The sequence below is a fragment of the Choloepus didactylus genome, chromosome 14 (assembly GCF_015220235.1).
Source record: "Choloepus didactylus isolate mChoDid1 chromosome 14, mChoDid1.pri, whole genome shotgun sequence".
Taxonomy (NCBI): Eukaryota; Metazoa; Chordata; class Mammalia; order Pilosa; family Megalonychidae; genus Choloepus; species Choloepus didactylus.
Window position 1 is genome coordinate 99,300,864 of NC_051320.1, and position 24,926 is coordinate 99,325,789.

The window sequence follows — 24,926 nt, forward strand, 5'->3', positions numbered from 1 at the left end:
TCCCCTCTGCCCCTCCCCAGAGTGCCACACCCCTGTTGGAGGCTTGGATTTCCTGGCCTCACAAAGGCCTTCCCTGACCTCCCTACCTGGAGGCCCCACCCCACCTCCCACCTTGGAATGACAGGTTAACTCTTTGTGTCCCCTCTTGGACCATCCACCCAGGAGTCCTGAGTGACCTCTGCTAAGGGACCCCTGACCCAGCTCAGCCTGTGCCATGGCTCTCACTGTGCTCTGTTCCCCCATGGGAAGACATCGGCACAGCCACTCTGGGGCCAACCTGGGCTTGCACCTTCTGGAGGGGAAAGGGGTCCCTGCTCTTGTGACATGAATAACGGAGGGTCTTATGGGGGTGGGTAGGTGTCCATGTGGGAATTGTCCAGGGTGTGTGGTCTGGGCAGTCATGCAGGGCCTCACGCTCAGGGGCACAGCATGCTTGATGTCACAGTCGGCTGTTGCCATCTTGAGATTCTTTTTCCTTTTTGAAAGAGGAGCTCTGCATTTTCATTTTGCAGCAGGTCTGGTTCTAGTCCCAGATGACCTGGCTCAGCAGCAGGGCTCCAAGGGAAAATGGAGAGGCAGGAGGGCCGGGTTGGCAGTACGAGGCACTGCCTCCTCCAGGAACCCCCACAGCAGGTCCCTGTCCCCAGGAGGCCTCAGGTACTGGCCCGGGAGCTCCCCTGCACCAGGCAGGCATGGGCACAACTCCCAGGACACCCTGAGCCCATCCCGAGGCCACCCACCCCAGCAGGCCCTCAGCCCTGGCTTCCACTCTCAGTAGCCCACTCCCTAGGACTTGGGCAGCAGAAATTTTGGGGTGTATCCCGTCCACGATGCACCCCCAAGCCCAGGGTTTGTCCTGTGGCTCTGCCCCCACCTTTTGCTGATTGGACCAGGAACGCTAGACTGGACCAATCAGATCCCGGCACCTGGGATTCCCAACGCACAGGGAGCGCGGGGAGGCCGGGGGGCGCGCGGGGCTGGAGCGGGGCTCGGACGCCGCGCTCTGGGTTTGCTCCAGCAGGAGGGAGAGGCGGCGCCAAGACGGGCTCCCCGAGGCCCGGGAGGTGACCACCAGCAAGGCCCCGCCCGGCCTGACCCGGCTCCAGAGGGAATCGGCAGCTTTATTGAGAGGAAGGTCAGTGGGTGGGTCTCGCCGTAGCCGCCCCAGGATGAAGACGGGAGGGTTCGTGGGCTGGGGTCCGGGTATGGGGGTGCAGAATGGAGCTCTGGGAGGGGGCGTGGGGGTGTGCGGAGGCGGCGTCACACGTCCAGTTCGGTCAGGGAGCGGGACGGCTTGCTGTAGGCGTGGTCCCTGCGCTGAACGATGCCCGGGCTGAAGGCGCTCCCCAGCGGCCAGTGGCGGACCACGTGCCAGTAGGACATGGCCTGGCAGTCGAAATAGTTAATGTTGAGTTTCCGCGCGATGTGGCGGCCCAGGAATTCCATTTGCTGCGGGAGCGGGCGGCGGTCAGCTTTTGCCCAGCCAGGAGAGGCCGCGCCGCGCCCCCTCGGTGTCCCCTCCCTTGCCAGGCCGCAGCCCCCGGCCGTGCCCGGCACCCCTCTAAGACGGCCCCCAGCGCCGAGGCGCGGGTCCGAGCGCCGCGATGGCCGCCCCGGGGCCCGTCCTAAGACCCTACCGTGTTAAGTGACATTTTGTCCCGCGGAAAGGGAGGCAGTGCCTTCAAAGGGGGCGTGCCCGAGACCCGGGCGGGACCCACCTCGTAGCGCTCCGACAGCTGCACCAGCACCAGCGGCTCCAGCTGGTGGCCGCACAGCACCAGCTGGAAGAAGCACTTTCCGTAGGCTGCGGAGGCGGGGCGGGGGCTCGGCGGGGGCTCCCAGGGCGGGGCAGCGGCCTGCAGTCCCGCCCCGCGCCCGCCCCACCCTGGCCCTGGCCCGCCCCAGCCCCCGCCCCGCCCCGCGCCCGCGCGTCACCGTCCGAGCTGAGCGCCAGGCGCACGTAGACCAGGTGCATGGGGCCCTGACACACGGTGCGGCCCTGGATGGAGAAGTGGTAGATGCCGCGCGTGTGGTTCAGCACCAGGCGGCGCCGCGGCAGCGACGAGATCATGAGCCACAGGCCCACGACCACGCCGCACGCGGGGAAGGCCCACGTCTCTTGGTTCCGCACCTGCGGGGCCACGGGGAGACCGTGCGAACTGCGGCGGAGGGCGCGGGGGCGGGGCCCCGCGGGGGAGGAAGGCCGTGAGGGTCGGGCCCAGGAGCGCAGACCTTGCTCAGGGGGCCTAAGCTGACCAGGAGGAGGCAGACGACGAAGAGCACCATCCCCTTCCAGAGCGTGTCCAGGTAGTACTCGAGCACGAAGACTGGGGGCGGCGGCGCGTGAGCATGGCCCGGCCCGCCCCAGCGGCGCCCCCAGCTGCCACGCGGGCGCTCGGGGCTGCGGTCCCGGTTCGGCCTGGGGTCTCCGGCCCCGCCGGGCTCCGCCCCCTACCCGTAGGTCCGGGACCCTGCCCCCACCCCAGCCCGCCGCGCCGCGCCCGCGCGCACCATTGGGCAGCTGCTGCGTGAACGGGTAGAAGCTGTTGTTTTTGAGGCGCTTGGCCAGGTGGCGCTCGGTGCAGAAGCATCCCAGGGCCCAAAGGTGGAAGCGCTTGCACCCGGAGGTGGTGGGCAGGCCGCTCATGCGGCCCTTGGCGTCCTGGAGCAGGCACTGGCGTCAGCTGGGCGGGTTCACCCACAGCCGCCGCCCACTGCCCACAGCCGCCCGTGTACCCGAGAGGCCAGAGCTTCCAGGGCTGGGGGCAGGAGCAGCGGACGAGTCAGGGCAGCGAGGCCAGGTGGCGGCCCAGGGTGGGCCGCGCGCGAGTTCTAGAAGTCCGTGGCCGCGGGTTCTAGAAGGGGCCGCTCTGTTGACCGCTGTCTTCCGGGAGCCCCGGTGGGGGGCGCGCCTGCCCCCACGCCGCTGGAGGCCCTGGCACAGCCTGGTTCATACCTCACCTGAAGGGTGGGTGGCGGGACTTGGCCTTCAGGCCTGAGCAGAGAGCAGTCTGCAGGCCGGTACCCCACGGACCCCTGCCTCACCATAGCCACCTCTGCCCGGGGCCAGAGCCCCACACCACTGGGGAAAGCTCCACTCAGTGTCCCAGAGGGTGCTCCAAGAGAGGAGTGGGGGCCTGTGGAGGCCACCGCCACGCCCATGCCAGCCACCCTCCACCCTCCAGCCTGCAGTGCTTGCCTCGTTGGTCTCCACACCTCACCCTACCCCGCAGACCTCAGTCTGTCTAAGAACGTTTTATTGTAACAAAATGTTCAAACATACAAAACCGGAACAAGGTAGAGGGGAGGTCTGGCTGAGGAGCCTGGGGGCTGCAGCCAGCTAGCTGGGGGAGGGGGGGCTGGCGAGCAGCTGCTCCAGGCACCACTGGACCTCCTCCTGGCCCCGGTAGGCCCGCTTCAGGCCCCGGGGAAGGTGGCGGCAGGACTCCAGGTTGAGGTATGCCAGGCCCGGGCAGCTGCTGATCACTGAGCTGTGGGGGCAGAGCAGGCCCGTGGGAGTTGAGCTGCTGTCCCCTGCAGACCCAGGCCCCGGCAGAGCCCTCTCTGCCACCCACAGCCATCAAGGCCCAAGGCCAGTAACCCTGGAGTCCCTGGAGCCTAGGAGCTCCAAGTGAGGGCTGGCCCCAAACAGGGGCTTGGCCAGTGTGCAGTCCCCTTGTTGACCACTGGGGGCAGTGAGCCGGGCAGGACACACCTTGGAGCCCCAGGCGGACAGGGTGGGTGGCAAGCCATACCGGTTCCAAGGGACTGGGGCGGGGGTGCTGACCTGACTGTGCTCGGTGTGACCTGGGTGCCTCTGAGGTTGAGGGAGCACAGGGCAGGGTGGGAGCCCCCGGGGGCACCTGAGAAAGCAGCTAGAGCCTGCTCCAGATCCTTCTCACTGAAGCCCTGGCCACTCAAGTCCAGTTCCCACAGGGTGCGGTGCCACTTCTGGGTCAACAGGGGGCTGCCCTCCTTGGCTAGAATCAGCCGGTCTGACATGCTGTACAGGCCCAGGTGCAGCTGCTCAAGCTCTGGAGGTGGGAGGCACAGGCATGAGCTGCCAAGGGGGCGAGGGTCCACTCCACGCCCCCCACCCAGCTGCCCACCAGGGACAGCTGACCCTGACAGGGCAGATTGCAAAGGCCGGCGGGTGTGATGCGGGCACAGCCGCGGAGATCCAGCAGGCGCAGTTTGGGGGAGCTGTGGAGCAGGCGGCCCAGCACCTCATTGCTCACGAAGTTACAGGCAGAGCTGGCGAGACAGAGCTCCTCCAGGCTGGGGAAGCCTGGGCCGGGGGCCGCTCCTCGCCCGGAAGGCTTGGGCAGCCACATCAGGTTCAGTAGCCGCAGCACCTAAGGGTGAGGAGCAGGCTGCAGCCAGGAAGTGGGGTGGGGCGAGGGGGGTGAGGTGGGGCACTGGGTACCTGCAGCTGGGGGCAGCCTTTCTGCAGGGCCTCGACAGGCAGCTGGAGGGGCGTGGTGTTGCAGCTGAGGCCAGTGCCCACCTCCAGGACCTGGAGCTGGGGGCAGCAGCTGCCCTGCAGGGGTGGGAGAGCACAGGGGTCGGCGGCTGGCAGGCTCAGGCTCAGCAGCTCCCACCAGTGTCAACCTACCAGCAGTGCACCCAGGATGGCTGTTGTCTGGGAGCTGTAGGTCAGCCACAGCTTGCGCATTCGTGGGCCTGCCTCCTCCAAGAAGCTCACCACAGCTGTGGACTCCACCTGGGGACCCAGCATGGGGATACTGTCACCTCAGCACAGGGTTTCCTGGGGCCCCTGGAGATAAAGGGCTCACCGTGGAGTGCTGCAGATCCAGGCTGTGGAGCTGGGGGCAGGCCTGGGCCAGCGTGGCAAGGGTGTCAGCATTCACACCATGGCAGTCGGAAAGCTTGAGGAAGGCGAGCCGAGGACAGCACTCGGCAACCAGCTGTGGGGAGCCAGGGGAGAGAGGGGAGGCTGTGGGCAAGGGATAAGCCCCAGCTATGACCTTTCCACACACAACAAGGCCCCCTGGGTCCCCCCGCCTCCGACAGCACCCTGCTGAGTGCAGGGAGAAACTGCTGGAAGAGATGACAGGAAACAGCTGGGCAGTGTCTCCAGGGGCAGCCGCCCAGTGTGTGTGGGCCTGTGGTGCCTGACCCACTTCCTGGAAGTACTGGGCAACCCCAGTGTCATGGCTGGTGTGCCGGGCAGCCTGAAGCTCACCTTCAACATGGGGTGTACCTGGGACTTCCAGTGGATGAGGGTCAGCCTCTGCAGCTGGGAGAACCTGGGCCGACAGCAGAGGGCGAGCTGCCAGAGCTTCCCACGCAGCTCGCTCTTTCTGCGTCCCCTACCCCCAATGCGTTGGAGGGAATGGAAAGAGGCCCAGGGCTTTCCACACACCACACAGGTGGAGTGAGGGGGCAGGGGAAGGAGGGACCCCTCACCGATTGGGCATAAGCCACTCCAAGGAAGCAAGGAGCTTCTTCTCGGCCTTGGCTCCGCTCTTGGCAGGGCGGCCACCCAGCGGGGGCGACAGGGTCACTGTGTGCCAGAGCACCGGCTGGGAAGCGGCCTCGTGCCAGCGGCGGCACACGCGGGCAGCCCTGGGAGAACAGCTCTGCTGAGGGATCGGGTCTCTCGGGGGAGATGGCCCCCCCAAAGGCTGCCACTGGGGCGTTTTCTAAGAAGGAGGGGCCTCCCCCTGCAGCGTGGCGGGCACCCCAGCTCAGCGCGCCAGCTGCGAGAGCGCGCGCTCGGCCCCTCATCCCACCACGCGCTTGGTGGGCAGCAGGTCGGCTGGGCGGGCCCTGGGAGGAGTGGTACCTGCCGAGGAAGGGCACGGGCCCATCGGCCCCCACCAGCAGCCCGAAAATGTGCACCAGGATTTCCAAGGGGAGACGGTCGCCCCAGCCCGGGTCGGGCCCGGGTTGGGGCTCAGGCTCGGCCCGGGGCCTGGCCTTGGGCTTGGCGGCGGCGGTGCGCGCGGGGCCCGGGCCGGGCAGCACCAGCAGCATGCTGTCCGCCGGCAGCAGGTGGTACCCGGAGCCGCTCGGCGCCAGCCGCTCCCACCACCAGTCCTCGGCCGAGCGGGCCCGCGCCCCGGCCGCCAGCGCGCCCCGGGGCCTCCGCCGCGCCCGCCGGGCCGCCCCGGGAGCCATGGCCGCGACGCCAGGCGGAAGCGGGGCCGGGCCCCGGGGGCGGGGCGAGGGCGGCCCCGGCCCGGCTTCCGGGGCGGGACTTCCGGCGCACGAGCCGGGCTGGGGGCGGCTTTCCTCGCGGTAGCAGCCGAGTGGGGCTGCGCTCGGGCCGCGCTGCGCCTCGTGTCCGGCCGGGCCGGAGGGGCTGCGCCCTCGCCGCGCTGCGGGAAGGCCGCCGCGGGGTCCCCGCGCACGCGCCCGGTGGCTCTCCCGCCGCCGCCACTCCGCTCCTCGCATCCCGGCTCGGCTCCCGCTCGTCCTGGTAGGCGAGGCCCGGGCGTCCCAGGTGGGCGCAGCAGCCGCGGGCGTGGCGTGGCGCCTGGGCGGTGACCCTGTGCCTGCGTCCCTGTCCCGCTGTCTGGCGTACGGTGAAGCTGGGGGCGGCTTTGGCAGCTCAAACCGCCGTCCTCCCCCGGCCGTGGCGCCTGGGGCTCGGCGTCCTGCGTCCCCGCCTGCCGGCCTTGCTGTGTCGCGCGCACCGCGGCGGGCCGGCGTGGCTGGGTGGGCTTCACCCCCACCCACCCCCTGCTCCCGCCAGGTCGCCTGGTCTCCGCGGTCTCCCCCTTCTTTCTGATGTCGCATGATTGAGTCCCCCAAGCTGGGAGCTGTCTCCAGCTCCCTGGAGAACCCAAAGCTCTTCCCTGCACCCGGGGGGGGGGGGGGGAAGAGAAGCTGGCTGTGACCTTTGCCCCCACCCGGAGGGCTCATCCTGGGGCTGAATGGCTGCGACCCCTCTGGGCCGCTTGGTGCTGACCCACCTGCTGGTGGCCCTGTTCGGCATGGGCTCCTGGGCCGCCATCAACGGGATCTGGGTGGAGCTGCCTGTGGTGGTAAAAGACCTTCCCGAGGGTGAGTGGGAGCCTGTGGGCTGCTAGGGCGGGTGGGCTGGGGGTGGCTGCCCCTCACTCTCCCGCCCCCCACCCCTGGTACCTAACAGGTTCCTTCCTTTCCTGCAGGCTGGAGCCTCCCCTCATACCTGTCTGTGCTGGTGGCACTGGGGAACCTGGGGCTGCTGGTGGTGACCCTGTGGGGGCGGCTGGCCCCAGACAAGGGCGAGCGGACCCCCATCCAGGCCGTGCAGACGCTGAGTGTGACAGGCACAGCCCTGCTGGCCCCGCTGTGGCACCACGTGGTCCCGGTGGCCAGGCAGCCCCACTCGGTGGCCTTCCTCACCTTGGCGCTGGTGCTGGCCCTGGCCTGCTGTGCCTCCAACGTCACTTTCCTGCCCTTCCTGAGCGGCCTGCCGCCGCCCTTCGTCCGCTCCTTCTTCCTGGGCCAGGGCCTCAGTGCCCTGCTGCCCTGCGTGCTGGCCCTTGTGCAGGGTGTGGGCCGCCTTGAGTGCCTGCCGGCCCCTGTCAATGGCACCCCCGGGACCCCCCACTACTTCCCAGAGCGCTTTTCCGCCAGCTCCTTTTTCTGGGCACTGACCGCCCTGCTGGTCACCTCGGCTGCCGCCTTCCAGGGCCTGCTGCTGCTGTCACCATCACTGCCTTCGCCGCCCTCTGGATCCACGGGGGGCCCACGGCCTGGCCTGCAGGGGGGAGCCCCAGGAGCTGGTCCTGCAGGGGGTGAGGAGGAGGAGGAGGCCTCCCCGCTGCAGGAACTGCCGTGCGAGGCCGTGGGCGCCACCCCCGACGCAGACCCTGAGGCCCCCCGGCTGCTCTCAGCCCGTGGCGCCTGCCTGCTGGGCCTGCTGGCCATCACTAATGCACTGACCAACGGCGTGCTGCCCGCCGTGCAGAGCTTCTCCTGCCTGCCCTACGGGCGCCTGGCCTACCACCTGGCCGTGGTGCTGGGCAGCGCCGCCAGCCCCCTCGCCTGCTTCCTGGCCATGGGTGTGCTGTGCAGGTGTGCAGGGGCTCCCAGGCTACTTGGGGGGTGGGGCCTGGGCTGGGCGGGGCCCTGATGGGTCACCCTGAGTCTTGCTCACTCCGGCAGGACCCTGACAGGCCTGGGCGGACTCTCTCTGTTGGGCATGCTCTTTGGAGCCTACCTGATGGCACTGGCCATCCTAAGCCCCTGCCCACCTTTGGTGGGCACCTCTGCAGGGGTCGCCCTTGTGGTGAGTACAGTGGGGACACTGGCGCCAGGAGGGGAGCAGTAGAGGGGGCTGCCCCAGGGGGCAGGGGCACCCCTGGCTGAGCCTGCTGTGTGACCGCCCCAGGTGCTGTCGTGGGTGTTGTGCTTGGGCGTCTTCTCTTACGTGAAGGTGGCAGCCAGCTCCCTGCTGCACGGCGGAGGCCGGCCGGCCTTGCTGGCCGCTGGCGTGGCCATCCAGGTGGGCTCTCTGCTCGGCGCTGTTGCCATGTTCCCGCCTACCAGCATCTACCGCGTGTTCCACAGCGGGGAGGACTGCGTGGACATGTGTGGCTCCTGAGCCTGGGCCCTGGCCCCCGCCCCACCTGGCTTTACCTCAGGGCAGCCACAGTGCCTGAGTGCCCGTGGCCCAGGACGCCCCCACCTGAGCACACACATGGACACCTGCACACTCCACAGGAGACCCTGGCACTCCAGGCCAGTGTGGGGACCAAAGAGCAGGCGCAGAGCCAGGGGGTGGCCTGGGGCCGTGGGCTCAGCCCCCTTGGCCTGGACCTGCTGTGGGCTTGCACAATAAAATGGTTTTTAGTCCTTGAACAGAAGTGGTTAATCCTGGGGACACCTTGCCTTGCAGAGGGGTTTGTGCCCTGCCCAGACTCGTTTCTCTTTACTCAGAGCAGAAGTGGCAGCCTGGTGTTGAGCAGGTGCCCCGGTGCAGCCTCCCGGTGTTCGTTATTTCTTGGAGCCTTCCCATGCCAAAGTGCTCTGAAGTGGGGAGAGGGAAGGGGCAGTGTCAGGCTGTGGGCCATGGCTCTGTCGTGTGACCTGGGGGTGGCTGTGCCTGTCCGCTGTGGGATCCTGACAGGCGGTTGAGGCCAAGGGTTTGTGCAAGGCCCAGGCCTAGGAGGGGCTCAGCGCGGGGACCTGAAGGCACTGGGGATGGAGCTGCCAGCCCAGAAACTGCCTCTTCCTCCTGCCCTCGACCCCCAACCCCCTAAGCCCTTTCCTCAGGAGACCTGTCTGCAGCTGCTGGTCGGTGGCCCTCTCGCCCCAGTGGCCCAAGCGCTGGGGACAGCAGTGAAGCTCTTGCTTGGGGGCAGGGCCTGTCCCGGACTGGGGGGTGCTTGAGCTCCCACACAAGGGCTGGGGGGCCGCCGAGGACTTGGGACAGGGCCTGGGGACGGAGACATGGGGCTGAGGCCTGAGCTAGGGGCACAGCCTCCCCTTGGGAGGCAAAGCAAACACCCCAGTCTTGATGCAGCACAACAGATTTGGTGTGCCAAGCCCCCCACTTTGCAGCCCCCGGATGCGGCTGGCGCCGGCTGAGGGAGGGGTCCCCGCCCCTGCTCCTCCATTGTCCGGCGCCCCAGGAGCTGCCAGCCTTGGCTTGCAGAGCCTTGGCGTCCCCCAGCTGGCCTTGGGCCGAGGGATGCTCCCGAGGGAGGTCTTTCGGGCTGCTGGCGGGGGCCCCACCGGGGCAGAGGGCGGGGGCCAGGAAGCCACGGCCTTTGAAGTCCCTGCAGGCCTTCCTGGCGGTGCTGGGGGGAAGCGGGTCAGCCTCAGAACAATGGGGGTGTCCTTGAGAGGGCCCTGCCCTTCCCACCGTCCCCCTGGGCCAGCTGGACGGCTGGGTGTGCTGGAGGAGGGCCCGGGGCCTGGCGTGCTCTGCACCTCCTGGGGGTGTCCCGTCCCGAGGGCACCCGCAAGGTCAAAGGGCCAGGTGGGGGCCTCAGGCCAGGTGCGGGTCGTGCAGAGCGTGCAGGTGTGTTGGCGCCTGGGTGAGAGCGCTGTGCCTCTGGCTTACCTCTGCCCGGGATACCGCTGCCTGACTTGGGGACACGGGACAGTGGTTCTTTAACCCTTCCCCCACCCCAGCTTCTGTGGGGCTGGAAATGGGGGTGTGGGCTGCGGGCAGGCTCTCCGTGTCACCATGGAGCCCGTGCAGGTGATCAGCAGTTCTGGAAGCCCGTCGCCTCTCGACTCCAAGCCTGGCTCCCCTCTCGCTGCGCTTGCCAGGGCTCTGGGGCCACTGGGGTTCCCGTGGGGTTTAGCCTCAGGGCCCCGGGCTCCCCTGCTGCAGGGGGGCCTCTGGCCCTGGGGAGCCGAGTGTCCCTGGTGAGTCCCGCTTCTGGGCGTCAGGCTCGAAGGCCATGACACCTGCTCGGGGAGCGCATCTGAGAGAAGGGAGCCCCGAGGCTGCAGAGCCAGGAGCCTGGATCCAGCTGCACCTGAAGCCAGACATCCCCGGCCTTCACAGTCACATGCACCCACAAATTCCTGTCTTGTTCAAGCTGATGTGAGTTAATTTCTGTTTGTCTGTCTGTCACTTAGAACTGAGGGTATCCCGCCCTTGTCCCCTCCGTGAAGCACGGGAGACAGAACAGCTCAGACCCTGTGTGCCGAGCACTGGTCTGTCTTCCCTGGCCTTGGGGTCGGCTCCTGGGACACCCCCGCACCCCTCCTCTCCCCAGCCCCCCCCCTTTAGCTCTTTGGCAGGGTCTTTGGTTGCTCCCCTGACCTCCCTCACTGCACTGGGAAGGGAGGGTCCCCTGGGCCTCTGACCCTCTCAAGAGCGCCTGGGCCAGGCCAGGCAGGGAAGCAGCAGGGCCTTCCCCAGCCAGACGCCCATGCGAGGCCCCCAAGGTGAGCTCTCGGGAAACGCCAGCGGCCACAGCCGGGCAGCCTGACCCTGGCCTTACTTGATGGTCCCCAGTATTACCTGCCAAGCATGGACCACCTGGCTGAGGTCCGTGGGGCCTGTGTGGGGTGGGCACGAGTAACGACATCACACACATCTGTACTTTCTAAAGTAAAGGTCCACCCCCACCCTGCCCAGCAGGCCAGTGGTCAGCCAAGGTCCAGGGGCCTGGCCCTTTCCCCTGGGCTGGGCTGGAACCAGGTTCTGGGCCTGGGAAGGTGGGAGGGGATCTGCGTCCCATTCTTGGGAGTTGCCTCTGGGTCTGGTACTGGAGAGAAGGGAGGAGGGCTGGGGGATTCGGGGCCCGGAGGACGTGGGGGAAGGATGTGAGAAGGAGGAGGTGTGGGGGCGTGCTCTGAGTGGAGTAGGGTTCCTGGGGACTGGGGAATGGTGGGATCCAGTGCTGGGCAGATGGGGGTGATGGGAATCCTGGGGCCTGGAAACTAAAGGCACTTGGGGAAGAGAATTGGGGTGTAAAGGAAATTCAGGACTTTGTGTTAGCAAAACAGATTACTGACGTCTCCAGTGGAAAACTATGCATTTTTTGTGTCCATCCTTCCTGGTTATCTGATTCTTAAGATTTATGACTTTCACTACTTTGAGCTATTTTATAACTCTGCTTTTGTAGATAACTGATAGCAATGTAAATAATTATCTTCTATTCACGCAAATAAATCCTGGCCCCTGGAGATTTCGAGTAAAATAAAATGGCTGCTTCATGGGGTGTCCCTGGGAGGGACCCCTTTCTGTAAGAGGATTTTCCAGATGACAGACACAATTGACCTACAGGTGCTTTCTGAGAAAACGGAGTCGAGAGCACCCTACAGAACTGCAGGTGAGCAATGCATGTTGAGAAAACAGTTCCGGGCCTTATCAGAACGGACAAGCTTACATTCTAATCAGGGCCTACCTGCCCCACTTAGGAAGACCCTCTGTGGAAACAGAAACTTGATGTCAGCCACTCAGAACCCCTCCTTCCTTCTCCTGCACTTGCTCTGCGTTAGCTTCTCACTTCCACCCCGCAGCAGAGCTCCTTCCCAAGTGTGGTCTGGATGTTACCCATTTCATGATCATAAACTGCTCAATTAGACTCCCATAAATATCTTGTCTAATATATGTTTTAACAGTTTTGGTGTCAGACGTGGGATCTGAAGGAGACTGTCCCCCCCTTGGTCCCCCGAGGAAGCAAACAAAAGAAACCCTCTGAGCCCTTTGTGCTCGGCTCTCTCTGGCACCTGGAGGTGGGCAGGTGAGTTCCTCCCAGCAGTGAGCTCTGCAGATTGCATTGAGCCCAACTTTGAGCAGCACTAGAGTCTGGGCCTCAGACTCAGGATCCGGTGCGAGTCCAGATATGAAGGTCTGGGGACAGGTGAGGGTCCAGTTAGAGCCATGATAAAACAGGCCTGGAATCAGGCCATAAAAACTTGAGATCTTGAGTAAGTAATGTGAGTTCTTTGTCAAAAACGTCAGGATTGGGGGTTCTCTCAGCTGGGACTATGGGTGGATATTTGCTTAAAGACTGTGGACTTTTTTACAAAGGACAATTTTTGCTAAGGAGAATTTGGAATTGCAGTGGTCGCAGTCAGGCAGTTTTGTTTTAGATAAAGTAGTTCTCCTCAGAGGACTTGTGGAAAACAAGGGGTCCCACATCTCCGGATGCGGTGGATGCTTCTTTTGATTGGTGTTCAGAGGCCTCAAAAAGAGGTGTCCAGAGTAGCCTCATTAAAAGATGCCTTGCGTTTTCTGTGTTTTTGTTGTATTTCTGTGTTTCTGAGTCAGTTTGTCTGACTCATGGCTGAAAATTTTTAAATTGAAGCTATAAGCTCTCTGTCGGTCTGTCTGTTAGACATACGTAATTTTCCTACCTCTAGATGGTATTGCTAAATTAACTTATAAAACTCCTTAAAAGAACTCTGACTTAAAGATAAATAAGCATTTATATATAAATCAATACTCCTAAAGTCACAAAAATTGAGTTGTGAACTCATAATACTTCCAATGAAAAAAGAGTATTTGTAGACCTAAACTCAAATGTTTAAAGATAAATCAAGTTCAGATAATGTAGGTAAACCTCTGGCAAACAAGACTAGTTTGACATCATTGGTTAAATGAAAGCAGCTGTCTTCTGAGTTATCAGTGTTAAGTACAGCACAAGTATATAATTTTATTCTACTTGGGCATGTTCTTCCTAAATGTATACAGGCTTACTGATCAAATAAACCAGCATTGTATGTACTAGAAGTTGAAGATGATGAAAAACGTAAAGTAGTGTTTAAGCAAATTGAGTGATTATTCTAACATATCTTATTTCAAGAGTAATTGTGTTTACCAACAGCTTCTCTAATAAAAAATTTAAATATATGTATGAGAATCTTCCTTGTGACATTGTTTTGCGATAGTAAATAACTTTAAACAATCTCTATCAGCATCAGCATGGGCTGGTTAAATGTTTTAAAAGACACATATAATTGAATTCTTTGAATCTATTGAAAAGGGCAGGTTAGGTCTGTATGTGCTGATTTAGGAGGATTTCAAGATACACTAGTGAATGAAAAAAAGAAAGTATATACAGTGCCATCTCACCGACACTGAAAGAGAAAAGGGCTATGACTTGTGTACACATAGTTTCTGGAAAGATTCGGAAGAAACAAAAGTGATTAAACAGTTGTCCTGGAGAGTTGTGCTGGTTTTCCCGTGTGTCCACAAATGTTCTGATACTCGTCCCTTCAGCGGTGGAGCCTAATCGACCCCTTCGTTGAGGGCTGCCCCTGCTGACTTGCGTCTAGTGACGAGGATGTAGCAGAAGGACAGGGTGGGCTTCGATGACCGTGTCGGGAAAGCATCCCGAGGGTGCAGGAGTCCCCTCCCTGCAGCCAGCGAGGACCCACTGGGGTAAAGCAAGTTGAAAGCCGGCCCCCAGCCCCAGCGGCCATTCGGTTCTAGCTGTGTCTGAAGCTGTGTGCACCGCAGAAGCCTGTTCTTAAAGCGAATCCATTCCCGGGGTGTGGACCCCTTGTAAGTAGGAACTTTTGGAGATTAGGATCTTAAAGTAAGATGTGACCATCTCATTCAGGGTGGGTCTTAATCCTCTTACTTGGGTCTTTATACGAGAATGAAATTCAGGCAAAAACAAACAAACAAACAAACCGAAAACACCATGGAAGCAAGACGCTGAGAACAAGGAAGCCTGGAAGAGAAAGGAGAGCAGCCGCCGCCGGGGGCCTCGCGGGTGGCAGAGGAGCTCAGGGCCGCGCAGCCGGCCTTCAGGAAGAAGGTGTCACTTGGACGATGCCTCATTTTTCTCACAGCCTCAAACTGTAAGCGCATAAATCCCCATTGTTTAAAGCCAGCCCGTTCCAGGGCAGCTGCGTTGCGGCAGCTTCTGCAAACCAGAGCACAGCTCCAGCCACACCCGGCAGCAGCCCCATGGGGGGCCCCGGGCCGCCGCCACCCAGCCGAGCTGCCCGAGTGCCTCGTCCACAAGCAAGGGGAATAAATGTGCTTCTCTTTTAAGTTACTGTGTTTTGTAGGATGTCGGCTTGAGGACAGTTTCCAAAATGTTTTTGGTAACTTAAGTATGTAAGGGGTGCAGGATATGTTTTATTAAGGAAAAAGAGAGTACTTTTTCCCTAGAGTAAGAGGACTGGTTGTTGCAGATGAGAAGGAAGCGTGGGTAGGACAAAACCTGAAGGGATATAGAAAGTTGGAGAAGGTTTGCAGAAAAGGAATTTTATTTGTCGTGGTCGAGGTTGGCTAAGGATTGATAGGCTTACAAGACTTTTAAGAGTTTTCTTATCAGGTAGCATCTTCATTGAAAATTAGAATTTGGTTTCCTCTCTGTTAAAGTGATAAAATTTTCTTGGATTATTGGTCTGGTATTAGTACGAGATCCTAACGCTTTTTTTGCCTAGAAGAGAAAGGTTCTGTATCTCATCAGAATGATCTCCTATGCTTTATATTGACAAGTCTTTTCACTCTTACAATCACGCTGCCTCCTCCTTTACTTTTGTCACCTACAGATAGTTTATTCTGGTGCGTCCTGGAAAACACTTGCAATCAGTGACACAAGGGGCCAGAGACCCAGGACAGGCCTGTGCCAGGGACCCTGGGGCTTCTAACGGCTTCAGTCACCTGGAGACCACGGCCCCGCCAAGATCCCAGAACGCTTATGGGTTCCTGAGTGCTGGCCCGGGAGTGAGCGGGACAAGGATGCATTGCCCAGGCCTGAATGGGCGGGTGAAGAACGGTTACAGTTGTGTTTGCATGGTTGCCAGTGTTTTAATGTCCTATTTTCTAGACGCAAGGAATCCCTTACTCTTTTCCCTTAAGCTGTCTATAGTTAGTCATAAAACATTCATCTTCTCCCTGCCTGACCCCTCTAGAATTTGGAAGCGCTTACTGAATATTCTTATTTTTATGGCAGTTGTTTGTATAGGTTCAGTAAGAATCTGTCCTCCTTGATAACAGGACCCAGTTGGAGACCCTGGTTATCTAACTGAAGCTTTGACTGTTGTGTCACGTTTGAGAAGGATGCTCATTTAGTCAGAACCGACCGGAGACTTTCGAGTAGCTAAGGTTGACGTCATGGAGCCGATGCTAACAAAATCCTCTGGGAAAAACCAGTGTGGTGGCTGGTCCCAGGGTTCCCAGCCTTACAGGTCAGTGAGGAAGGTCACTTCCGGCAGGCAGACGACCCAAATGACCCCAAGAAAAGAGGAATTCACACAAATCTGTGGGTCCCGCAGGTGAACTCTGGTGTCGTGCTCGTGGCTTGGCTTCCTGGCTTCCAGGGACTTTGAAAAGTCCAGTTGGAGGCTCCTTATGAAAAGTGCCAGCAGAGCAAACTTAAAAAGGTGTCTGTGATTAATGGCCACTCACTGCACCTGTATAAATAATATGGCCAAATCTAGTGAGACCAGCCTTATTTTACGATCAAGAATAATCTTTTTGAGCTTGTCTTTGATGAAAAGGGAGGTGACTGTAGAGACATTTTGTGGTTTGATAGAGAACTAGGGCGCACTGCCGCAGGGTATCCGATCCTATGCCCCTTGGTGACCGGCCGGCAACTGCTCTTATACCTCCCTGTAAAGTGATCTTGTGTATTGTCTCCCCTAAAGCCAGCCAGAAGGCTAAGTTAGGATCCTGCCTGTATGGGGCCTCAAGTGACAAAACCAGATATCACCCCAACCCCTGACCTCCCGAAATACAGGGTTCCTTCCTGCGTGTGCATCATCGCACCTTCCTGGGGCGACAGCCGTGGACCCACCCCAGGTTGCCAAGCGGCCCTGGGCCACCCTCAGTGCCCTGCGACCCTGCAGGCGGAGGTCGGCAGCCCGGCGTGTGGCTCTAGCGCAGTGCGCGCGCCCCGGGGAGGGACAGCCGAGTAGTTTAAAGGGACGCGGTGTCAGCCAGGCTCGACCTGCCAAGGGACGGATCTCTCTCCTGACCTCGGTTCTTAAAGCAATGGGATGTGCTGACAACTGGGACCCTTTAGATTTATGCTTTTAAACGTGATTATCAGTCTTTTTTTTTCATTTTTTTTTTTATTAGAGAAGTTGTAGGACTACAGAGTAACCATGCATAAAATGCAGGATTCCCACCCATCGCCTGCTGGGAGCGCCCGGCACTGGTGTGGAACGCTTGTTACAATTGTCGAGAGCACGTTGTTACAATTGTGCGATTAACTATGGTCCATGTTTCAACTTAGGGTTCACTGTGGAGCACAGTTACATGGACTTTAAAAAAATTATATTGTTACCATATATACAATCTAAATTTTCCCTTTTAATCACATTCAGATATCTATTTTAGTGCTGTTAATTGTGTTCACAGTGTTGTGCTACCTTTACCGCCATCCCTTACTATTCCAAACAGGAACTCTACATTTCAAGCCTTAACTTCCCATTCCCTATCCCCACCCAGTCCCCTGATCACCTGAATTCTAGATTCTGACTCCATGAGTTTACTTATTCTAATTATTTTATATCCGTGAGATCATGCAATATTTGTCCTTTTGTTTCTGGCTTATTTCACTCAACATGATGTCTTCAAGGTTATCAGATGTATCAGGACTTCATTCCTTTTATAGCTGGATGATATTCCATCGTGTATATATGGCACATTTTGTTTATCCCTTTGTCAGTTGATAGACGCTTGGCTGCTTCCATCTTCTGGCAATTGTGAATAACGCTGCTGTGAGCATCAGTGTGGAAATATCTGTTCAAGTCCCTGCTTTCACTTCTTTTGCTTATATACCTAGGAGTCGAATTTCTGGGTCATGTAGTCATTCTATACTTAACTTTCTGAGGAACCACCAAACCACCTTCCCCAGTGGCTGCACCATTTTACATCCCCCAGCAATGAGCGAGGGTTCCTATTTCTCCACATCCTCTCCAGCACTTCTGATTTTCTGTTTTTCATTTTGTTTTAATAGCAGCCATTCTAATGGGTGTGAAATGATATCTCTTTGTGGTTTTAATTTGCATTGCCCTGATAGCAAATGATGTTAAATGTATTTTCGTGTGCTTTTTTGGCCATTTGTATACCGTCTTTGGAGAATTATCTATTCAAGTCTTTTACCCATTTGTCTTTCTGTTAAGTTGAAGGATTTCTTTTATATAATCTGGATATTTAAACATTTATCCAATATGTGTTTTCCAAATATTTTCTCCCATTGTATAGGTTGTCATTTTACTTTCAGGATAAAGTCCTTTGAGGCTCAGAAGTTTACATTACATTAAAGTTTGCATCAGCCTGCACAGAATAACAGGGTCTCATTACCTATTCTAGGTTCCGTGTAATTATGTTGTTTAAATAAACTAAACAGACAGGTTAAATTTGATAGTATCTTACAGAAAATATAATTTTTTTTACCAAATAAACCTCTCTTCCTTTGGTCTCACACAGAAGTTGAAGTTTTAAAATGCAGTCAGTATCATCCTTTACCCTGTATTCTAATCTACCTTAGTCCCAACCAAGTCCGAATTGGAGTCGGCTTTCATTTTCAGTTTCTTTACTTCTGTGGTTTCTGATGAGAACTTGCACTTAGTCTTATTGGGCATCCCTTGTATGTGGGCAATCACTTTTCTCTTGCTGCTTCCAGAATTCTTTCTTTATCTTTGGCAGCTGCCCATCTGATTAGTATGTGTCTTGTAGTAAGTCTGTTTGGATTTATTCTGTTTGGAGTACGTTGTGCTTCTCGAATATGTATATTTACATCTTTCATAAGAGTTGAGAAGTTTTTGGCCATTATTTCCTCAAATATTCTTTCTGCCCCTTTTCCCTTCTCTTCCCCCTCTGGGACACCTATCATGTGTATACATTTGCTTCTTTCCCTGAGACCTGCTCAATTTTTTCCATTCTTTCCTGTATCTGTTCTTTGTCTGTTCAGTTTCAGATGTTCTGTCTTCTCGGTCACTGATCATTTTTTCTGTCTGTTCGAATCTCCTGTTGTGTGCTTCTAGCCTATTTAAAATCTCATCTATTGTGCTTTTCATTCCCATAGTTCTGTTATTTTTTTCTCTGCATGCTTTCAAATTCTTTATGCTCACCCAGTGTCTTCTCGATATCCTTTATTTCTTTGACTATATTTTCCTTCATCTCTTGAATTGGCTTTGGAGAGTTGTTTGAACATCTTTGATTAGTTCTTCCAAATTCTGTATCTCCTTTGACTTTTAATTTGTTCCTTTGATTGGGCCATATCTTCCTGTTTCTTAGACTGATTAATTTTTTGCTGATATCTGGGCATCTGATTGTCTTGAGATTATTCTGAAGGTTGGCTTCTCTCTCTTGCCTAGAATTTTGTTGTTAAGGCTCTTCTTTGACACTTGGTTCATTGGTGTCTCCCACCCAAAACAAGGCCAGGGACCGACGTGGGGGCACAAGCCAGTTCCAAGGGGTCCTGGGGAGAGGGCTAGGAGAGATGCCGAAAAGCGTTTTTTTCAGCAACCTAAGGGTGCACTTTCCTGGCTGTTCCAGCAGATGGCACTCTCCATCAGCCTATTCCCGGCAGCCTCAGACGGCAGGGGATTTTTAACCCTCTGATGTGGGTTGAATCAGTGGCTCCGTGGCACCTGTCTGGGATGGCTAAAGTACTGGAACCCAGAGGTCTAAATGTGCAGGCCAATAGCGGGATTAGTCCTGGGCCATGGCCCCCTCTGTCCCCCCAGGCAGGGACCAGACCCCGCGGAAGCTCCTTGCCTTGAGGGTGGGGGCACGGCGGGAGTGGCCGCCCAGCGTGTCTCAGGTTCTTCACGGCAGTTTCTCCTCCCTGGGTGCCGTGTGGGGGTCCCTGGTCTCTGGGGCCCCAGCACAGTTGTTGTGGAAGGTCCACCTGCCCATTAGCTCCTTGCAGAACAGGAGCAAGCCCTGCAACTCCCTCCTCCACCGTCTCCCTGCAAGTCTACCTTTGATATTTTTTTACTCCTTACACATTTGTGATTCTTCGGCTTTTCCTCTGAATCAGTTGTAACACCTTTCCCTGTACCCCGTGTTAAATAATGCCTTAGATAAAATCTTTGACACGTGTTCATTTTATATCTGAATGTTAGTTCATGATTTTATCTTTTTCTGTAAGTTACCTGTTTGCAGCTTTGGAGTTCTGCTGCCAAGATGCCAGATGGATGCCCTGACAGAGCTGAGACAGCCTCCTGGGCTGCTCAAGGCTTGTCTTGTTTCCCAGGGAGGGACGCAAGCAGCAATGGAATGCTGATTTTCTACTTGTGATGTTTACAATTTTAATTTTCTTCTCTACTGATTTTGCATCTTGTTTTTGTTTTTGGCTTGTCTGTGGCCAATAAGTTATTCTCCATTGCTAGCAGCAGTGGCATTTGGCTTTGGATCTGCCTGTTTGATGATGTCTGTAAATGGATTAATGGTTTATAGAGATCTAGTTGGATGAGATACAGTGGAGAATCTGGAGCATTAATCTTTGGTTTAATTGTTTGTCCATTTATCTTTTCACTAGAGGGGCTGAACTGCAGATTTGAGTTGGCAGAAGAAAGAATCAACAAATTTGAAAATAGGTCAATTGAGATTATCCAGTCTGAGGAAAAGAAAAAAGAATGAAGAACAATGAACAAATGCTCAGAGCCCATCAAGAGCGTCATGGGACGTGGTCAAGCATAGCCACATGTCCAGCATGGAATCCCAGAAGGAGAGGAGAGAAGGTGGCCAAAAGATTATTTGAAGATACGATGGCTTAAGTTGTGAGAGAATAAACTTCAGTTGTTGTGGGATCCCTAAGAAACAATACATGACAAAAGAAAAAATAGATAAATTGGATTGGAATTCATAAAAATTTAAAACTTAAGACAACCCATGGGACAAGAGAAAGAATGTTCAAACCATGTTTCTGATAAGGAACTTCTATCCGGGATAGATAAAGAACCCAGATGAAAATGGGCAAAAGACCAGGTAGACATTTCTCCAAAGAAGATATACAAAGGCCAATAAGTACATGAGGAGATGCTAAGCATCCTTAACTAGAAAACAGTCTGGCAGTTCCTAAAAATGTTAAACACAGCTATTATATGATCCAACAATTCCACTCCTAGACAGAATTCACCGGTTTTCAGTATAGTCGCAGAATTGTGCAAGCATCACTACTGTCTAATTTTAGAACATTCATCACCTCCAAAAGAAACCCACCCTTTTTAGCCACCACTTCCCAATCACACACACACCAGCCTAGGAAACCGTGCATCTATTTTCTGTCTTTAGTTTTTCCTGTTTTAAACATTTTATATAAACTGAATCATACAATTTTGGATCTTTTCTGGTAAACTTCTTGCATGTAGCATAATATTCCAAGGTCCATCCACATCGTAGTGTGTATCAGTTCATCCTTCCATTTTATGGCTGAATAATAGTTCATAGTATGGATATATCGCATTTTATTTATCCATTCTTCAATTGTTGGACATTTGGATTGTTTCCACTTTTTGGCTGTTCATGAATAATGCTGCTGTCAACAAGTGTGTACACATTTCTGTGTGGATGTATAGTTTCATTTCTCGAGCCTATACCTAGGAGTGGTTTACTGGGTCATATTATAACTCTATGTTTAACATTTTGAGGAACTGCCAGACTATTTTCCAAAGTGGTTGCACTGGTTTACAATCCCACCGTTAATCAATGAGAGTTCCAGTTCCTCCCAGGATATCTTGTAAACCTAAATCTTTGTGATTTCCCAGAGATTTGTTCTTCTACCTTATGATAAGAGGCACTAGCAGTATGTAATATTGCTTGATACGCGCCCACTGCAAATTTCATGGCAAGAGTTGCCAGCTGGCAGAAGTGCTCAGCCTCTCCTATGCTAAATTTCTATAGGCAAAATGTTAATTAACATAAATGCTGTAGAAACTGTGTGCTTCTTGGGAAGTCCCTGGAGATTTCTTCAGCTCTCACGGTCCATGATCTGTTTCAACCTCAAGGAAAACATGGATCAGAACTCATGAAGTTGTTTTGTCCTTTTCCTCTATTTATCAGAGTCCTGCTGCTGCTTTGCCCAAGGCTCTTTGGCAACAACAGTAGCATGTTATCAGCCATAATTCGGTTATTGTTTTAAATGTTAACTGGACCCCAGCCTTCCTTACCTCGTTTGAATCTAGTGTCTTCTGGGCTGGTGGTTTTCCACAACCTGCACAGCAGACTCACCTATGAAGTTTAATAGAAATACAGATGTCTCCACCCTGGGGAGACGACTGAATTGCTTCTTTGATATTCCTGGTATATTCTTGGCATTTGGTGTATATTTTGCCTCAGGCTTAGTATGTGTTATATATCACAACTTTTCCCTCAGTAAGAATTATTAGTCCATATTTATAAAGCAGGTGTATTATTCACTGACTTCTTTGAAAATTTATGGTCTGTAAAGACATTTGTCTAATTTTGGTAACATGGCTCTTTGGTCTTCTTTGGCCTGACACAGAAACAACCAAATTCCTCATCAGTTGCATTATTGTTATTATGAGCCCTCATCAGGCCGCTCAGCTTTGAAGATGTTGGGTAAATTAAGCCCATTGAATCTGTCACCCAGAGAGAGTCTGTTTGGCTCACAGTTGCGCGAAGCTCCCGCACTTGGCTCCACCCCAGAAGCTGTCTTCAGCCAAGGACAGTTCCCGGAGGCCTGTGGGAAAGGACAGCCTGAGTCCTGGGACCCACGGAGCCTTTGAAGGGCAGACCCTGGGCACGGGCTTCCGATGGGGTCACAGCCGGCTGTCGGCTCGGTCCAGGTGCTGGGTCCACGTGTCCAGGCTCCTCATGGAGAAGACGGCCCTGGGACGGCCAGCCCCCGCTCCGGCAGACCAGGAACCAGCAACACAGGAAGGGGATCCTGCTGTGGTCACGTGTCTGGAGCACTGTGGAGGTTCGGTGTCTCAAATTCCTGGGCACAGGAGGAAGCTCTTTCTCTCCAGCTATCTGTAACCCACGTCAGTTCGGGAGGCTCTGATCTCGTAAACTGACATGCAATGATTTTAAGTGACATCTGATTCTCCCTCACCCGCCTATTCGCTTCCCAAGTGTACTGCTTTGATTAGAGCTCCTCCCGATTTCAGGGGACCCCAGAACGTGACTGGAAATAGGATCTTCACAGATGCGGTTCAGATGAGGCAGCATTCAGTGGCCCTACATCCAGTGACCGGGGTCCTCAGGAGCCGGCCGGGTGAGCGCACAGGACGCATGGTGACAGAAGCAGGGGTGGGAGCACCGCCCTACAGGCCGAGGCCACCGCCGACTCCTTTCCCGGACCCTGCAGAGGGAATGGCCTTGCCGTCACCTCGGTCACACTTCCAGACCCCTGGACTGCAAAAGAGGACATTTCTGTTGATTTTAGCCTCTGGGTTACTTTTCGTTGCAATGTCGATGTTTGCACCGGTTCACTAAGAATCTATCTTCCTTTTTACCAGGATATAATTGGAAAAGTCGGTCATGTGGCCAAGGCCTCATCCAGAATGTCCTGCTAGAGTGTGGCTCAGGAGTCAGGGCTGAGAAGTCGCTTTTAAGGTGCTTGGGTTGGTGTGCCCGTTTGAATGTATTATGTCCCCCAGAATGCCATTATCTTTGATGTAATCTTGTATGAGCAGAGGTATTAGTGTTGATTAGACTGTAATTCTTTTGAGTGTTTCCATGGAGATGCGACCCACCCAACTGGGCGAGATCTTTCATGGATGTGTGGTCCCCCCCATTCAGGGTGGGCCTTGATTAGTTTACTGGAGCACTATATAAGCTCAGACAGAAGGAGCGAGCTTGCTACAGCTAAGAGGGACACTTTGAAGAATGCTGTAGCTGAGACAGACATTTTGAAGATGGCCGTTGGAAGCTGATGCAGACACTTTGGAGAATGCCATTTTGAAATGCAACCTGGGAGCCAGCAGACACCAGCCATGTGCCTTCCCATGGCCTTTCCGGATGCCATTGGCCATCCTCCAGTGAAGGTGCCCGATTGTTGATGCTTCACCTTGGACACTTTATGGCCTTAAGACTGTAACTGTGTAACCAAATAATCCCCCCCTCCCCCAGCTTTTATGAAAGCCAATCCATTTCTGATGTTTGCATTCCGGCAGCATTAGCAAACTGCAACAGTTGGCTTTAGGGAGCCAGTGCCTCCAAAGCCTTTCCAGGTTGTGGGCTCCCAGACTTCCAGGTGGCAGGAAGGTCAGAACTCACCCAAATTACAGGGACTGTGTTTCTTACTTTGGGATAGCAAATATTAGAGGCTTTTGAAAGTCAGATCAGATTTCCTCTGAACACTTTCAGCACAGCAAACTGAAGGTGGCCTATGTGGTATATTAAGAATTTTGCACCCATCTAGGTAAATAATTAGTCCTCTCAATGAGCCAAACTAATTTTATGTTCTGGAGTGATTTTTCTCTTTTGAGATTATTTTTTATGGAAAGGAGGGAAACTGTAGTGAATTTTAAACTTTGTAATAAGCAAAAACTTTTACTGGTGTTTCCAGTGGAAAACCACACATTGTTTGGAGCCGGCCCTTCTGGGGTCTCAGACTCTGATGTGGGATTTTGTGGGGTTCCCTCCTTCCATTGTCTGTGAGCTGCTTTATAGCTCTGTGAGTTGTGAATGGGGGATCGTAATGCAAACAATTCCCTTTTATACTCTGGCAAATAAAATCAGGCATGTGGGGGTTCAGTTTCATATCCACTTTTAAAAGTCATCTCTGCATTCTTTCACTCCATACAAATTTGTGGTTCTTGCACTTCCCCTCTGAACTGGATGTAATAACCAGTAAGTAAATCTTTGTATGCGTTTCCGCTCCGCCGACTGCCACAAGGGATGACTGCAAACCAGAGCTTAAAACCACGGGAACGTGTCCTCTGTTTCAGAGCCCAGCGGGCCGAGGTCAGGGGTCGGCAGGGTGGGCTCCGAGGGCGAGGCTGCTCCTGCCTCTGCCGTCCCCCCCCCCCCGTCTCCACGTGGCCTTCTCCCCTGCTTGTGCCCCCTCTCCTCCTCCTTGTGAGGACAGCAGTCTTAGGATTTAGGGCCTCCCTAAATCGAGGGTGAGCTCCTCTCAAGATTCTTCATTGTCTGCAAAGGCCTGATTTCCAAATAAGGTCACAGCCCAGGAGCCAGGGGCCAGGACTGGGGCCTCCGTGCAGCCCTCCATGCACGTTTATCTTACGATTGTGTGACTGTCACGATGTCACCTATTTAAAAGGGTTGCTTTTCTTGTTAGCAGCAGTTTTGGAGACCAAAGGGACTGGGAAGATGAGGTTTTAGGAAAATGGGAGTGCTGGGAAAGAAAATAGAGTCACTACGGCTAAGAGATTTAAAGTGGAGCTGGAAGGTCATTCTGGAGGTGACTGTTAGGCAGGACTCAGCCAGAGATCACCAACCGCCACGGTGTGCAAAGCCTCAGGCGACAGCATTCCTCAAAACCCAGACATCCCGGGCACCATAAAACAGGCCACAAGATAAAGAGCTCAGTTAACTGCTAACCCGAAGGGCATTTGGTGCACCCCAAGCATCCACCAGCCACAAACAACGTGTC

The 24,926-nt window shown here is 55.5% G+C and overlaps 3 protein-coding genes and 1 long non-coding RNA gene across 8 annotated transcripts; 2 read left to right on the forward strand and 2 right to left on the reverse strand.

Annotated features, from left to right (window-relative positions):
- Positions 1–693: 693 nt before the first annotated feature.
- TMEM249 (transmembrane protein 249) lies at positions 694–3,104 on the reverse strand. 4 transcript variants are annotated; one of them, XM_037803060.1, is made up of 5 exons: positions 2,512–3,104; positions 2,233–2,327; positions 1,936–2,131; positions 1,719–1,804; positions 694–1,449 (listed from the first exon to the last, which is right to left on the reverse strand). In XM_037803060.1, the coding sequence occupies exons 1-5, from the start codon at positions 2,645–2,647 to the stop codon at positions 1,261–1,263; spliced, it is 702 nt and encodes a 233-aa protein (XP_037658988.1). In that variant the 5' UTR covers positions 2,648–3,104; the 3' UTR covers positions 694–1,260. The 4 variants fall into 4 exon arrangements, with proteins under 4 accessions (XP_037658988.1, XP_037658991.1, XP_037658989.1 ...); XM_037803063.1 differs by having other exon boundaries at positions 1,719–1,781; positions 1,936–1,999; positions 2,132–2,327; XM_037803061.1 differs by having other exon boundaries at positions 1,936–1,999; positions 2,132–2,327.
- A 136-nt stretch (positions 3,105–3,240) lies between these two features.
- Positions 3,241–6,150, reverse strand: FBXL6 (F-box and leucine rich repeat protein 6). Of its 2 annotated transcripts, XM_037803057.1 has the most exons (9): positions 5,810–6,150; positions 5,431–5,589; positions 5,207–5,270; positions 4,797–4,928; positions 4,616–4,723; positions 4,427–4,540; positions 4,124–4,355; positions 3,788–4,034; positions 3,241–3,491 (listed from the first exon to the last, which is right to left on the reverse strand). In XM_037803057.1, the coding sequence occupies exons 1-9, from the start codon at positions 6,142–6,144 to the stop codon at positions 3,341–3,343; spliced, it is 1,542 nt and encodes a 513-aa protein (XP_037658985.1). In that variant the 5' UTR covers positions 6,145–6,150; the 3' UTR covers positions 3,241–3,340. The 2 variants fall into 2 exon arrangements, with proteins under 2 accessions (XP_037658985.1, XP_037658984.1); XM_037803056.1 differs by having other exon boundaries at positions 3,348–4,034.
- Positions 6,151–6,235: 85 nt separating this feature from the next.
- Positions 6,236–8,817, forward strand: SLC52A2 (solute carrier family 52 member 2). Its single transcript, XM_037803058.1, has 5 exons — positions 6,236–6,445; positions 6,885–7,032; positions 7,140–8,031; positions 8,122–8,245; positions 8,348–8,817. The coding sequence occupies exons 2-5, from the start codon at positions 6,903–6,905 to the stop codon at positions 8,558–8,560; spliced, it is 1,359 nt and encodes a 452-aa protein (XP_037658986.1). The 5' UTR covers positions 6,236–6,445; positions 6,885–6,902; the 3' UTR covers positions 8,561–8,817.
- A 2,551-nt stretch (positions 8,818–11,368) lies between these two features.
- On the forward strand, positions 11,369–23,047 carry LOC119509133. The gene is made up of 3 exons (XR_005211632.1): positions 11,369–11,753; positions 12,046–12,167; positions 19,884–23,047. It is a non-coding gene; the product is annotated as an uncharacterized LOC119509133 (long non-coding RNA).
- Positions 23,048–24,926: the final 1,879 nt, after the last annotated feature.